Source organism: Aotus nancymaae, unplaced genomic scaffold (assembly GCF_030222135.1).
Source record: "Aotus nancymaae isolate 86718 unplaced genomic scaffold, 86718_ANA_hifiasm-v0.15.2.pri h1tg000022l_1, whole genome shotgun sequence".
In the NCBI taxonomy this organism is placed as follows: Eukaryota; Metazoa; Chordata; class Mammalia; order Primates; family Aotidae; genus Aotus; species Aotus nancymaae.
In genome coordinates this window covers 13991303-14007999 of record NW_026988435.1, presented here as the reverse complement: position 1 = coordinate 14007999, position 16697 = coordinate 13991303, and the positions used below count along the sequence as shown (strand labels likewise).

The window sequence follows — 16697 nt, the reverse complement described above, 5'->3', positions numbered from 1 at the left end:
AAAGGATTTCTAATTAATCACAAATAACCAGGCTAAAAACAAACAAAAAACCCCCAAGCAGTCAGTATTAATATTAGGGAAAAATAGATCTTTTAAAAAAGTAATGGATCCTTTATGTCCCATAAGTGCATTATAATCGCTCAGTTATGAATCAATGACCTTGGACCTGTGTCCTGATATTTAATTGACCAAGGGACAAATTCATGAAGATGTATTCTGCTGAGTTGAGATACTTAATTTAGCTTCTAAAAATGTTTAGGTTTATAGCTAAGGACTAGCCTAGATATCAAAATTGGTTAGTATAATTTCAAGCTATAAAATTGTACCTAAAGAAAAAAAAAAATCTCCATGCTTCCCAGTGCATCATGTAGGAAGCATGGAGAAGAATGTATGTGGTAAAGGTATTAGAATTGAGGTAAGGCATAGTAATATTCATTTAAAATCAAGCCCTATAGCAAAATAAATATTAGCAAAGGCAATTTTACAAAAACTTTTTATTGACTGAAATCAAAGACATTTTCTGAAATGCTACAATTACCATTTTGGAGTTTCAGAAAGACTAAGGTATTGGGATTTAACTAGATACTAAGTGGACAAGAGATCACAAAATGAAACTTATACAAAATGAGACAAGAAGGAGTTAGTAGGTAATGGCTTTTAAATTATCTTTGATATAATTCTTTATTTCATATCACTACTGTATATTAATTACAGTATTTATAGACACAATTTGAAAAAAAAAAAAAAGAAACAATCTTGGTACCTCATAATTTAGACCAAAAGATATCAGAACAAATACAGTCACCAAATAACCATCTTAAATACAGTGTACATTTAACAGAAATAATCATACATGACAAATGATTCAAATTTGAATTTAAAAGAATCAAATAATTAGTCAGGAAAGCAAAATTTTTTTTAACATATTATATATAACTCTTCCATTTGTGAATCCTAGCTTCTATGATGACTTGAAAATATGGTCTAGGACTCCTAATATTTTCAACGTATTCTGCTATCTACTTCTTAAAAGTTTGCTGTATTTGCTTATAGCAATACTGAATTTTAGACACCTGATGGTTTGGCTAGACAACTGTATTCTGAAAAGTATACATGTTATAAGCTGTGTGACAGTGATAACAAGAAAACAAAACACAAATCTGCATCTCATGGAGCTGAAATCATGCCTCTTCAATTCGGTGGATCCACATTCTGAAAGATGAGGGCCACTCTGCTTGGAATGTACACCTATGTCAAAACAATTATGTCAGTGCAGCTGAAGAAAGTACCAAACAGGCTGTCATTATGTCAAAGAAACATAGGCATGACATAGTCTCACATTTGCCTAAAGTTACAGTTATCTTTACAATTTTCCCAGCTCTTAGAAGGTTCAATTTCCCAGTTCCAATGGCAGCAACATGACTACCACAAAGCAACCACCACTAGAGGGCTCCATACGACTTAATGAAAACCAATACTCCTCACACAAGAATTATATAAATGGCCCTGTTTTTGCCATGTTGAGGCTCTATCAGGTGGTGAAGGAAGGCTGCCCTACAGTTTGAAATGTTACTACTTCACTTAGATGAAGACAAGCAATACACAAAGCATTGGTTTTGCATCAAGATACTTTTATTTGTAATGTTGTCTTTTTTTTTTTCCTTTCAAGAAGAAAAACTGAAGTATAAGGAATCCTAACTCTATTTTAGGCCACTTTCCAATTTAAACCAATAAGTAAGCTTGCCATTGCACTCAAACTAGGATTCAGATTCTCTCCATGGCCTGCACAGCCCTGACCTGCTCCTCCCTGCCTACATCTGGTATCCCAGCTCAGTTCCTTGCTTTCATCTTCACCCACTATACTCCAGCCTCAGGAGTCTTTCAGTTTCCTGGACACATCAAACACTCCCCTTTTGCTGGATCTTTGCCTATGATGTGCCTTCTGCTGTACACACTCTTTGCCTTTCTGGTTCTTTATGTATTGGAGAAATCCCAGTTATATGGAGAGGCTCTCCTTGACAACACTAGATACGGTAGGTTCTCCATTTCCAATTACGGAGGTTTTTTTGTTTCTTTCTGAACACAACACAATTGGTGAATGATTTTTCAAGTTTACCATCTACTTCCCTCATTAGACTACGAGCTTTACAAAAGCAAAAGTTATACATTTTATTTCTAACTCTCAGTTGGTGCTATTGGACAAGGCAGATGTTCATGATGACTGAATTTAAAAAATCAACAATGAACAAAGAAATAACAGTGGATCAAGAGGTGCATATTTAACAAGGTATTCTCTAATATACCTGAAATTTTTTTTATAAAATTGAGAAGTGATTTGAACTGCTTAATGCTTACTTATATGCTAGTTCAAACAATATTAACAAAGCAAACAGTAAAAATAATATTATTGATGGTTGTCATTGTGACAATCTCTCTTCATTTCTGACTTTGCTGACATTTTACTATTTTCAGTTACTTTATCTCTGAAAGCTTGCCTGATGGAAAACAAAAAGGCTTGCAGAGGTTAGAACCACAGTGAAGGTGCAAAGCAAACATGACTTTCGGAAAAAAGTTAAAATAAAAGAAATAAAATGGTCGATTTTCACAGAATGAGACTTGTATGTCCAATGGATCTCAACTCTGCAAAGGAACACAATGTTTTCTCTTAAGGTTTCACAATAAAGAACTGATATTACTCTTTAAAAAAATCAGACATATCAATACAGTTGCTTAGTTTTGAACATCAAAAAAGTTAAAGCAGTTTTAAAATTGTGGCATTTAAAGAAATTTATATTCTGGATTTAATGGCTAGAGAACAGTTTTTCTAATCTTCAATTAAAAGTTATAGCGATTTAGGGAATGAATATCATCTGAAAAAGATTAACAGATGCTAACAGTCACTGTGTAGCTCAATGTTTCATGGTCTGTTTTGCAGCCCAGTATTTCCAAAAAGATAAATATTACATCCATGTAGTCACTAAGTGTGAGAAAACCATGTATTTCAGTGCTACAAACTATTTCCCTATAGTTTACACATTGTATTTATATCTTATAACTATCACACCACATTGGAATTTCACTGCTAATACAATCCTTTCTATGCAATGTTTTCTCTTTGAGATACATAAGATGTTATGAGACTGATTCAATAAAAGGAAGCTGGAGTTATCCACAAATAAAGCAGGACTATTACCAAAGATCCAGACTGATCCAGTCCAAAGGAGGGCACATTTCCATAATCAAACTACAGATAAAATGAACACAAACCAAAGCAAAGAAAGAGAAATAAAAGAAACCAACAGTCTGACTCAACCCATTCCCTCCCTACATCCTATCAAAACAGGTACAAATTGAGACAGTGACCTACCCTTCTAAAGGAGTTTCCCATGTACTTACTAGGGGGTCTAGTCTACATATTTCATTCTGCATATCACAGTAACTGAATTTAACTAATCAGTGGGAAAGAAGGTTACAATTTGAGTGGTTCTGAATTGTTCTGCCATGAGTAATCTAAAACTGAAAACTAATCTAAATAATTCAGTAGAACCAGAAACTGGACAAAAGAATTTCAGTTCCCTCTACATTCAAAACATTTCTCTTATAGAGTACTGTCCTACAATGCAGGTAAAAAGACTAAGTCCAAGGCTCCTGAGAAAGTTGCAGTGAAACACATTAGTCAGGCCTAGGATAAATAATGATAGGTCCCTGTAAGTGTGTGTTATAGTGATATAGCTCAGATTTGGATCCTATGCTTTCATTCATAACCTCATTATTTCATTAAAGAAATATAATAATTACATAATGATAATTTAGAAAGAGTCTTACTCTTTGATGTTTTGGCATTTGAGCTTCTCTAAATTTAAGAATTTTTTTTAACACGATAAAGTTCCAGGTTTGTAATATATGAAGTGCAATATATTTCCATTTTGGTATTTAATGGTTAAAAATGCTTCAAGAATACTCACTGATGCTGGTCTTTTTATGTAAGGAGATTTATAATGACACTTTGGTCATTTACTTAGAGACCTCTTAATGCAATATGCTAAAAAAAAAAAAAAACCTGTGGTTCACATTGTATAGTATCATTAACAGGAATATTTTATAATTATATACATCTATTTCACTGCAGTGTTAATTACCAGAATGTGTTTATTTTGCTCCAGAGCCCGTGTGGTATAGGCAACATGGAAGAATTTCCCTGAGCAAGTGATTTTTCTTAACTATGGCTACTTATGGAATTTTGAGTTTTCTTCTGAGTATGCAAATCAATTTTCTTAGTGGTTAGGAAATTACTACTAATTATACGAAAGGATTTAAGATAATCAGAGCTAACCCTTATGATGAGACAATTGCAGACATGAACAATTTGGGGTTCCTAAAATTTAGTCTAAGTGTTGGCTCTGTAATTCTCATTTTATCATTTTAATTCAGAAAATAGTTTTGATTCATATAGCAAGAGAAAAGAAACATGAACATATTTAAGTAGATTTAAACACAATTATTTGAGTATATTTAAATATAAAAAAGCATACTGATATAACTCTATATAGAAGCCACTTATGCATGTTACAGATAATATGCATGCTGATAAACGTATCTCTACACCCATGTATTAGCCTATAAGCCCTAAACATTTTATACCTACAATCACATTAAGAACACAAGACACTGAACCTCTAATCCCAGCACTTAGGGAAGCCAAGGAGGACAGATCACCTGAGGTCAGGAGTTCAAGACCAGTCTGGCCAACACGGTGAAACTTTGTCTTTACTAAAAATACAAAAATTAGCCAGGCATGATGGCAGGCACCTGTAATCCCAGCTATTTGGGAGGTTGAAGAAGGAGAATGGCTTGGGCCTGGGAGGCGGAGGTTGCAGTGAGCTGAGATTGCATCACTGCACTCCAGTCTGGGTGACTGAGTGAGACTCTGTCTCAAAAGAAAAAAAAAAAGAAAAAGAACATGAAACAATGTAGTATACAGTCATGAGTTTCATTTTTTTCTAGCTATATTAATAGTCAGCTCTTCACAAAGAATCAAAATAGCACAGTACAATCCAATTCATTTATTAAGAGAGTCAAATACATGCTAATCTACTCAGTTATTTTGACGACTTTAATGAGTTAATTACTACACTAACCATGAGTGTGACTAAAAAAATAACTGTTCACACAATGGTCTGTTTTATGTCATTCAGGCAAAATGTTATTTTCCTCTAGGACTAATAATTGAGTTGCAAAATTTAATTACACAATTTTTGAAAACAGGGTGTCAAACATTTTTAAAAAGAACATTTTAAAATTAAAAAAAAATTAATACTTTAAAGGCTATTTAAAAAATTATCTTAGAAGTTGTTACATTTAGAAATAGCACATACACGTATCATTCTGGTACAATGAAAACATCATGCAGTGGGCTGGGCATGGTGCTTCATGCCTGTAATCCCAGTACTCAGATCACCTGAGGTCACAAGTTCCAGACCAGACTGGCCAACATGATGAAACCTTATCTCTACTAAAAATACAAAAATTAGCTGGGCGTGGTGGTATGTGGCTGTAATCCCAGCTATTCAGGAGGCTGAGGCAGGAGAATTGCTTGGGAAGATTTTGACACTGCACTCCAGCCTGGGCTCTATCTCACAAAAAACAAACAAAACATCATTCAATGAAAAAGTCTTCAGATTCTTTCATAGTCTACATACACACATTTTTTTCATAATAAAATTACAGAGTTTTTTTGAAAAATAAAAGGTGATATAAAATAATTTTAGTTTTCACATGTATGCTTTAGTTCATAAAATTTTCTAAGAAAAAATGCATTTTATTCTTTTATTCTAATTCTCATTATTTTGCATTGGGGTTAGGAGAAAAGTGATGCTAGTATTCCTGTATAGAAATGCATATTAGCTCATCTCATTTATAAACATTAAAAAATAAACTAAAAATTCAGATTTTCTTTCTTCTAAAAAACAGTATTTTCATATTTTTGAATACAGTAAAAGATATTTTCCAACTGTTAAGTTGTATTACAACTTACAACTGAGGGGCAATAAAAATGATATATCTATACCAAATCGTATATTTAAATCAAGTCTACTTTTGAACCTCCAAATTTAGAATGAGAGTAAACAGATTACTTCTTATTGATAAGAAGCCTAATTGCCAAAATTATTAGTGCTAAACCTGTTGCTTTATTCTCATTTCATCATCATCATTCAGTTACTATAAAGAAATCTACTTCATTTAAGACTCAATAATCTCTTTTCACCCATTTGTGCCATGGAATTTGATTTTATGAATCAGAAAAGAGAAAGGAAGTCCCTTGCCTCCATCACACTGATTAACATACAGGTTAACATACTAAGTTCCTATCTCAGGAATCAAAATATGGAGAAATGATTATGCTAAAATGGAGTTTCCAATAACTGCCAGTAAAGCAGACTGGTGGAGCTCTGCCCTATTGCTTTTCGACATCTGTGACATACTCTGACCTTAGCAAATAGGTTTCAATGGTGGCATACACACAGTTATCCGCTGGCTTCACAGTTTCAACTGAGGGAGCACACAGAGACAACTGAGGAGCTAGAGCAGTACCTGCTGATGCTGCAGCATGTATGGCTTTAAGATTCCTTTGAGCTGTTTGTTGTTATCTTTGCAAACAGATTTGACACTTACTCAGCAGATCCTTTGGATTATTAAGCTTGCAAATTAAGCTTTTGCAAATGCTGTGTACTAGTTATGAAAGGAAAAAATATTAAGGAAGAAGGAAAAGTTATATCTTGTTCTTCCTTCTTCCTTTTAGTCTGTGAGTATGGGAAGCATGAGTGATCTCACTACAAGTGGTATAAGACCTACAGGACTAGGCTGGGCATGGTGGCTCATGCCTATAATCCCAGCACTTTGGGAGGCTGAGGCAGGCGGATCACCTGAGGCCAGAAATTTGAGACCAGCCTGATCAATATGGTGAAACACTGTCTCTACTAAAAACACAAAAATTAGCTGGGTGTGCTGGCTGGTGCCTGTAATCCCAGCTACTTGGGAGGCTATTCAGAAAATAGTTTTGATTTATACGGCAAATAGTTTTGATTCATACGGGAGGCTGAGGCAAAGAATTGCTTGAACCTGGGAGGTGGAGGTTCCAGTGAGCCAAGATTGCACCACTGCACTCCAGCCTGGGCGACAGAGCGAGACTCTGTCTCAAAACAAAATAAAGAACAAAACAAAACAAAAAGACCTACAGCACTTACGGTCATGTTTAAGGAACTCCACTGGATCCCAGCACATATGAGTCAGTTTAATGAGGAGTTCCCTTATAATGAAGCATTGTTAGAATAGGTACATTTGTTAATGTGATTTTTTTTTTTCCTCTGGCCCTTTGCTGAATAACTTGGGTAAGAAGAAAACCTGTTTTCCTAGATTTCTGTATTTTACTGATCTGGGTGGGATCCCTTAATCTGACATTAAAACCAGTGATCATATCATCTGGAGCCTAAAGGTATATTTAAATGAGTAATTCCTGAAGCACCTGTAGTCATCAGAAACAAGATGTTGCTGCTGGGAAGAGAGGGCTAGCCCTTATCTCACGAACTGCACTGGATTAGAATTCTACTGCAGCAGTGGTTATGCTCTTTTCTGTTATCTCACGGACTGCACTGGATTAGAATTCTACTGAGCAGTGGTTACGTTCTTTTCTCTTATCTCACGGACTGCACTGGATTAGAATTCTACTGAGCAGTGGTTACGCTCTTTTCTGTTATCTCACGGACTGCACTGGATTAGAATTCTACTGAGCAGTGGTTACGCTCTTTTCTGTTATCTCACGGACTGCACTGGATTAGAATTCTACTGAGCAGTGGTTACGCTCTTTTCTGTTATCTCACGGACTGCACTGGATTAGAATTCTACTGAGCAGTGGTTACGCTCTTTTCTGTTTTCTCACGGACTGCACCGGATTAGAATTCTACTGAGCGGTGGTTACGTTCTTTTCTGTTTTCTCACGGACTGCACTGGATTAGAATTCTACTGAGCGGTGGTTACGCTTTTTTCTGTTTTCTCACGGACTGCACTGGATTAGAATTCTACTGAGCGGTGGTTACGCTCTTTTCTGTTTTCTCACGGACTGCACTGGATTAGAATTCTACTGAGCGGTGGTTACGCTCTTTTCTGTTTTCTCACGGACTGCACTGGATTAGAATTCTACTGAGCGGTGGTTACGCTCTTTTCTGTTTTCTCATGTACTTGCAGTGCTGTCCTCCTCTATGTATTTAGTATTGAGACTTATGAGACATTCTTTATTCTACCTGATAATTTAAAAATGCATTTTTCACATTGGTGAGATCAATGCCATTAGTGCTTGAAAAGTAATCTCCCGATGTTGCCGAAACTGGTTAGTTGGCTTGTTTTAATAATGCCAGCATATCTTTACTCTCACAAAATTGAAAGGATGCCAATGTATTTTTTGCCCACCTCCAAAGAGTCTGAGTTGTCGCCTAAGATTATAATTTCCCCAAAGCTGGGAGAAAGTATTCTTAATTGTGTGTCCTTAAAACACTAAGTATTTTGACATGTTGAAACTACTAAATAATAATTGCCTAGCCATGACAATAACAACTTTAAAATACACAATGAAATAGCATTTTACAGTTTCTATAAAGCTTGGCCATGTATATGAGTTTATGCTTCCTAAGAATCTCTTGCTGTAGATAAGATAATATGAATAATCCTCATTTTACAGGTGGGGGAAACTGCAGTGCAAAAAAGTTAAATTACTCAATTTCTCAGTGAGTAAATGGCCGACTAGGGGCAGGATGCTAGGTTCTCTGCCATGCTGTTTTGTGATCTTTTCACAATACCATCAGGCTCTCCTTAACAGGAGCCTGTTGGGATACGTAGACATTTAGAAAAGCTGGCTGGGTAAGAATTTTGCTGTCTGAGTTTTCCCAACTCTTTTCAGTCTAGTTAAATTGGTGAAAGTTCAGTTTTACTGCAGTCAGTTGCTCCTTCCCCAGGACTCCCCTTTGTGAGCTGCATCATCTTTCCTAACCCCTAAGGGTCTCTAACTCTTTTGATTATTTCAGAACTTTATGGTAATTTTCTTACTCACTTCCAAAACTATTTTTATCAATCTTATTTTACAAGTCAAAATTGAATGTTCTCACAGACTACAGTAATAATTCCTTGAAGAATGTGATAGTACCCTTGAGCCTTCTCTCTTAAAAATATATATCATTCTCCAAATATATCTAAAGCTGTATCAATGTCATCATCAACACACACCCATATGCACACACATACATTTAGGGCAACACCTAATTCTCATAGGACTTTTCATTGCACTTTCCTCATAGCCCATAATCTAACAACTCAATCTTTGTAATCCCTGCTCTTTTCAGTAATTTTATGCTGTGACCTTTGGCCTACCACCTTTATATATAATATGGCAGCTTACAAAGCTCATTGCTGGTATCACTCTAAGAGGTGAGAAAATGGCAGAAAAATGGAAGACCTAGGGGTGCCATTCTCATGCCTGACTTTATACCTAAACTTTTAAAAAGTGAGAGAATTTAATGAAATAAGAACTTTAACAGCTATGGTAAAGTCATATATTTGTTAGATACCTCCTGGAATTAGGAATGGTAGATGTGGTTTTGAGCCTACTATATGGCCATAAATTAAATAATGAATTCCCCTGAATCTAGAGATTAACTAAATTCTACATATTTAAAAGAATTTTAATCTAGTAGTTTAAAGTAACATTCTATCATTCTATTTGTGTCAAAATCACAATGTAAAAATTAGTAATCATATAATGCTTCCTTCAGTAATATAAAAAATCCAGATAATTTTATAACTAGAATGAATTCAGTCTTCTATTTACTACATGAAAGAAAAGAAAGATACATTTTTCATTGACTCCTTTAAGGTGTTTTAAATTGAACTTCATTTGCTAGTCAATAATGTAGAAATCTGCTTAATATAAAATGTTACGGAGAAAACAAGAACAGACGGAAAGTGAAAATTGTTGCATAAAGAATAGAAATGTTCATAATTGAAAGAAAAATAAAAAACTGCCTTCTGCTCATTTCTTGAGAAATAGTTTTGAATCCTATTAATATTTAATTTTTGCCAATTGTCCCCTAAATATCATTTACTATTAGTTTTTCCAAAACCCAATTTAGTCCAGTACCACATATTACATCTGGTCAAGGGTAGTCCCTTCTCCCTAACTCCTTTCCTTCACGCTTTTATTCCATGTTGCTTATTTGAAGAGTTGTTTATTTGAACAAGAACATTACTAAAGGAATAAAAGATTAAATTAAAATGGCAGGAAATATGTTAAGAAACTTACTTACCAAAAGAGAACAGGGACGCCCATTATGTTCAAAAGCCTCAGAAAAAAAGTCAGTGCTGTGGTCCAGTCTCTGATGCCCTCCATATTCTGCTGCATCTGAATCTAGCACAATTTTGAATGTATAGCTCTTAAGGAATTAACAACAGTCGAGGAGTTGAATGAGACATTGTAAAATATTTGCTGAGAGAAGAGAAATTTAAAAGTGAGTATTTGAGTAGTGTTAAATTATAATTTCTGCTGAGAACTCAGTTCTTCTTTCAGAAATTCTTCATTCAGAAATTCTCATGTTTGAAAGGGGTTTCATAGGCTATCTACTGCACACACCCATGAGATCCCTGTTATACTTCTATCATGACTCATCAAGTGATCACCCAGCCTGGGACCGAACATACCTAATCCACTTTTCTCTTCAAGCAACCCATTCCATTTGTTATAAATTCTTCCCCATATTGAATAGAAATTTTGCTCCTTGGGATTATATTATTTCTACCTAGACAAGTCATAAAGAATAAGTTCAACATGTAGTCAACTTTTAAATATTTACTAATAGTTATACCGTCTCCGTGTGTCTTCTAGATATATTACGAAATACATATAGTCAGCCTTCCATATCTGTGGATTTTGTATCCGTGAGTTCAACCAACTTGAGATAAAAAGAATTCAAAAAAGAAAATGGATCACTGCATCTGAACTGAACATCTGATTTTTCATAAGTTGTTAGATAATATTACCATATTTACAGCAAAATTAATAAAAGCTATCATTATGTTCAAACTTAGTAGGCTCAAAATGTCTAGAAATGTTACTTGATATAAAAATCCACAATTAAATATGGCATCTGAGAAATCTCAAGTTTCTTCTAGCCTAAGTAGAAACACAGATAGTTTAAGTGTTTTCTGTTTTGATTTTCTGGTAAATGTATCATTAATCTCATAAATGTTAGTATATTTTCATTACTGCAAAAATTATCACATTAATAGAACCTGTGAGCAATGAACAATAAGCCGTCATTGTCAACCCTTGAAAATCTTTGTCTAAGTCAGAGATGAAGATGGACATGCTACAGGAAATTTTGCTAGCAGGGTTGCCTCCATTTTAGTCAATCCAGGTCAGCCTTTTCTAATTCAAATTGAAACTGATAATCAGAATATTACTGTGCTGAGAAAGAGAGAAAGACTGAGATTCAAATGATGACTACTAGGCAGAGGGACATTTAAAGTCACTCAGCATAGCGGAAAATGACTTAAGCCTACCAATATATTTAGTGCTGAAATATGGATAATGAAAAGAAATAATCAAAGACATGGCAAAGAATGAAACATTGTGGAATAAAAAAAACTATTCAAATAGAAGTTTAGCTTTTGTTTTTCATTCCAGTTCACTAAATACTTGGAAAAAAACTTCCAAAAACTAAAATAGTAGAGTTTAGAAAATAATGCTCTAGAGTACTTTAAAACAACTGAATTAAAATATCAATTAATGAATTACTGGTTCACAACATAGGCTTTTGATAGCCGTGGCTAAATAAGATAAGCATATCATCGAAAGCAATGGTTCCCAACGTAAGCATTAAGAATCACTGACTGGTAGTCATGTTATATTTTAAGTTCTCACTGAGTGAATGTATTATAAGGGGCTGGGAATCTATATATGCATTAGGCATTGTCTAAAGAGTAAATTATGTTATACACATTTGACACTGTATTTCAAAGAATGTACATGTTTTTTATCATTAAAATGAAGATTATATTGTTCCCTTCTTTGTGTCCATGTATACTCAATGTTCAGTGCACACTTATAATTGAGAACATGAGGCATTAGATTTTCCATTCCTGGGTTAATTTAACATACATCAGGGCCAACTTGAGGGTAGAAGGTGGGAGGAGGGTGAGGATGGAAAAACTACCCATCAGGTACTATGCTTATTACCTGGGTGACAAAATAATGCGTGCATAAAATCCCTAAAACAGTTGATTTACTCAGTAACAAACCTGCACATGTACCTCCGAACCTAGAAGTTAAAATAAAAGAAGAAAAGAAACCATTAGGCCCAAACACTTAATATACCTTTTACACAATAATGATCAGTTATGGGAATGTGGTAAGACATAAGAGCTTGTGCTGGGGGAAGTAAATTGTGGGAAAACAATTAGGAAATATATGGGAGAGACTGATGGAAGACAGGAGTTGTTTTAATAGGTTTGTTTGTACAGGTCTATTTCAGTGTGGCTTCCCAATCTCTAGTGATAAGAATGTCCTCCTATTATTGGCACAGGAAAGGCACCTTTCTCGTGGGCAATTTTATGATTTGCTTTTAGGTGGAAAGTAGGAGATCAAAGAGCATCTGTTGTTTCTCAAACAGCTTCAACTCAAAATAATCAATAAGCCAAAGTGGCATATTTTGGGGCAGCATGTTCTGAACCCCTTCCTAACCAAATTCAACTTTTCAATAATACTAGAGATGACTACTTCTTCCTATGAACACTTTCATTTTAGTCACCTGAACTATAATTTTTTAAATGTTACAGGAAAATCATTTAAGGTTCTGAAACTAAAAATAAGAATTTCCTCATTAAGTTGGTGCATTTTTTTTTTCTTTTTGAGGCAGGGGCTGGCTGTCATCCAGGCTGCAGTGTAGAGGCACGATCTTGGCTTGCTGAAACCTCTGCCAGTGAGCCAAGGCTCAAGCAATTCATCCCACCTCAGCCTCCCAAGTAGTTGAGGTGACAGGCACATGCCACCACACTGATTTTTGTATTTTTTTGTAGAGATGGGTTTTACCATGCTGCCCAGGCTGGTCTCAATAGAACTCTTGAGCCCAAGCGATCTGTCCACCTTGGACTCTTAAAATGCTGGGATTATAGGCATGAGCTACCCTGCCTGGCATGCTTTTTAAAAAATTTTCTTAATAAAGGAAAATGTTCTCAACAAAATTGTTTTTCTAAGTCAGAGAAATAATATTTAACCATTATTTTCAATGTTATAGTAAAATAAAAATTATGTATCCATAACTTTACATGCTTTTCCTGTAATAAAGTACAGACTAAGCTTCACACACCAAAAAATGCAGTTTTAAAGTCACAAAAGTTTTTGCCTGTACTTTTTCAAAGGACAGTAAAAGAAAAATCATTATATAAGGATTCATTTCTCTTTGACACTGAAAGAGATCATCATATTGTAAATGTTATAATCTACTTACTTTATATAGTTGGTAGCCATAAAGGAAAAGCTTATAAAAGCCATAGAGAAAGTTGACAAACATTGGCTTAGACATGCTTCTCTGACCTATAATTTAATGAAAAAATTTTTCTATATCCAATTGTGCAATCACTCAGTTCTGTGTCTATATTACTTAGGGAAAACAATAGCTTCCTTTAGAAAATGTGGCTTTTAAAATCCAGAAATTTCAAGAAATGTAAACACTAGGTAAAAGGTAATGAGTATGAAAAAGCTTTACAATTGTGAATTGCTACCATATAGCATTCAAGTATCAGGAAACTCCATGTTTTATGAATACTGCTTACAATTAGAACAAACCTTTTTAAAGAGGTCATTTGAGCAACTGATTTGTTTTGCATGTTCTCTCACTCGAGTACTGCCTCACTCTCTCTTTCTCTCATGTGCATGTATATACACAGAGATATACACATGCATACATACATGATACAGGACCTACACAGCACCATAATTCCTACAGCATCCTTTTTGTATGAAAACTTATCTCTGAAAATATCACTCAAAGCCACTTTATACTTGTTTTAAACTACCTTTGTTATATGGTTTCCAATACATAGCACATAGAATAAATTTAGCAGGACACCTTAAAAGATAATCTGTTATCTGTAGCTACCTCCCTACACCTAGCAGACGACTTTTTCATAATTGGTTCCCAATAAAACTTTGAAACTGATATTCAGAATGACAACACTGACTTACCACGAAAAGCCAAATTAAATTTTTTTATAATTGACATAAGTATAATAAATTATCTTTACTCCCCCATTCATTTATTATGTACATATAATGTACAAGATACTGTACAAGAAACAAAAATAACTAAGATATGGTCTTCTTTTACATGTGACTTACAGCCTGTAAAGGGAGATTAGGCATGCATATGAACACATATAAGTAGAGTAAAAAGCAATATGCAATGAGAGGGAGAGTCAAGGAGGAAAAACATAATTGACAAGCCATATATAAAGACTTTTGAAGGCTGGGCTGGGGTCTTAAAACTTACTTTGTTAGTTAAGTGTGATAGTGTTTAAAATTCTTGAGAATGGGTATGGCAATCAATATACTTAACCCAGAGGTTGCAGGGAGTATAAAACAGACAGTGGAAAGACCAAGTAAGGAAAACCAGTCAGGAGTCTAAAAACAACCCAGGAATAATTAACTATGGCTAATTGCTGACAGTGGGAAAGGAGATAAATAGACTGAGATTTAGAAGTACAAGTGACAGTACTCAAAAGTAAGGAAACTGAGGCAAAGTTAGGGAAATAGAAGTGGAAGGGGAGAACAGTTGTGCCCAAAAGTTAAGTGGCAGAGCTGGGAGGTACACACAAATCAAATGTAGATCTGATGACCCTGCTCTCTACAGGTAACATCAATTTTATGCCAAGAATAAGGCAGTGTTATACACTTTCTTGTTTATTTCTCAGGTTGAAATTCTTTATATTTTTATGTTTGAGACTTTGTAGTTCACAAAGGAAAGAGGTTTATTTTGGCTCATGGTTCTGCAAGCCATACATACAGGAAGCATGATGCTGGGATCTGCTTTTGGTGAGGGCCCTAAGAAGCTTACAATCATGGCAGAAGGAAACGGGGTCCAGGAATGTAACATTGAAAGAAAGGGAGCAAGAGAGAGCAAGGAGGAGGTATGAAGCACCTTTAAACAACCATCTCTCATGTGAGTGAGAACTCACTTGTCACCATGGGGAAGGCACCAGCCATTCATGAAGAATCTTCTTTTATGTCCCAAACACCTCCACCAGGACCCACCTCCAACACTGGAATCACATTTCAACATGAGATCTCGAGGGGATAAATATCCAAAACATATCACATTCCAAGAATAAAGAGGCCAGGATGAATATGACAATAGAATAATGAAAATAGGAAAATCAGATAAAATGATATCCATCTAAATTGCTGACACAATTGGATTTATGAGTTTGCCATTCTTAACAGTCATGTTGATGTCTAAATATATGGATTTGCTATACTTGTTCTAGTCCATTTCTTCTTCATTTGATCCATCTGATCATTTTATTAGCAAATACAAAATACTGGACCATAAAATTTACCTTGTTCAATTGGAAAAAAATAGTAGAGAGAGAATGACAATTTTTTTATAGTTTTTTAAGGGAGATCAAATAGGTCCCTATCAATTTGGATAGCATTTTAAAATATTATGATTTCTTATTTTAAATTCAAGAGCTTCCTAAGTATTTGATATATCTATCAACAGGTTTAAGTAGATAAGAAGTTTTCAGCATTATTTAATAATCTACATCCTTAAATTTGAACCAAGGAAGAGCCAATGTTCTGAAGGAGGCCTGTACTAATAAGATTAAAGAACAGTGAAGGCATGAAGACTCTTAAATTCAATGGCTCTTCAAATACTTCAAAAGCCGCTGTGTTTGCTCAGCCACTTGATAAAGTGTCTGTTAAAGTATAAGGATTTTGATGTAAGAAGTACTATCATTTATATCATTCTGCACTAAACTCACTTCACTCCCACTGATGAAGCTAAGGAAATTTATTATAAGGTACAATCCTTGAAGTTTCACATTGAATGACAAAAAGAAGGGTTCTCCAGTGACTAGATGACTATAACAATGGCAGAGCAGGTAAGTTACCATATATCTTCAAATCTAAGACATCACCCATTTCAAGATGAATTATTTTATATATTTTTAATAAAGAGAAAAAAATAACTACCACATCAATATTGTAAGATATATTCCAACTGAAGACAGGCTAAAAGGTGAAAAAAATGTATATTTTTGGAATATGAATTTAGTATGTTATTTTATATCTAATTATTTAATCAGTACATTCATATTACCATGATTAAAATAACTCCCTGGAGCTAAGTTACCCCAGGAAAGAGAATTTATACTGAAGGCAGAAAATATTAGGTACAAAATTCTAAGGAATATTTTAATTAATGTAAATGTGAACAAATGTCTAGTAGAGTAAGAACAGTGGCTGAAAAGCAAGGAGAGTTTTATGATTTTAGTAGTCTGAAGAGATCTATACAGCACAGGGCTTGCCACTATGTTCTAACGTAATCCTTCCCTTTTATGTTACATGGATTGAATTTTATTTATTGCCAGTTATAATC

At 34.6% G+C, this 16697-nt stretch overlaps 1 protein-coding gene across 2 annotated transcripts in view; it reads right to left on the bottom strand.

Moving 5' to 3' along the window:
• Positions 1-476: 476 nt before the first annotated feature.
• Positions 477-16697, bottom strand: part of GBE1 (1,4-alpha-glucan branching enzyme 1) — a 271257-nt gene continuing 255036 nt past the window's right edge. For both annotated transcript variants that reach the window (XM_064380015.1, XM_064380016.1), the window contains 2 exons: positions 10350-10467; positions 477-1248 (listed from right to left, as the gene is read on the bottom strand). In XM_064380015.1, coding sequence (XP_064236085.1) covers positions 1192-1248; positions 10350-10467 — 175 coding nt within the window. In that variant the 3' untranslated portion in view covers positions 477-1191. The remainder of the gene's footprint in view (positions 1249-10349; positions 10468-16697) is intronic.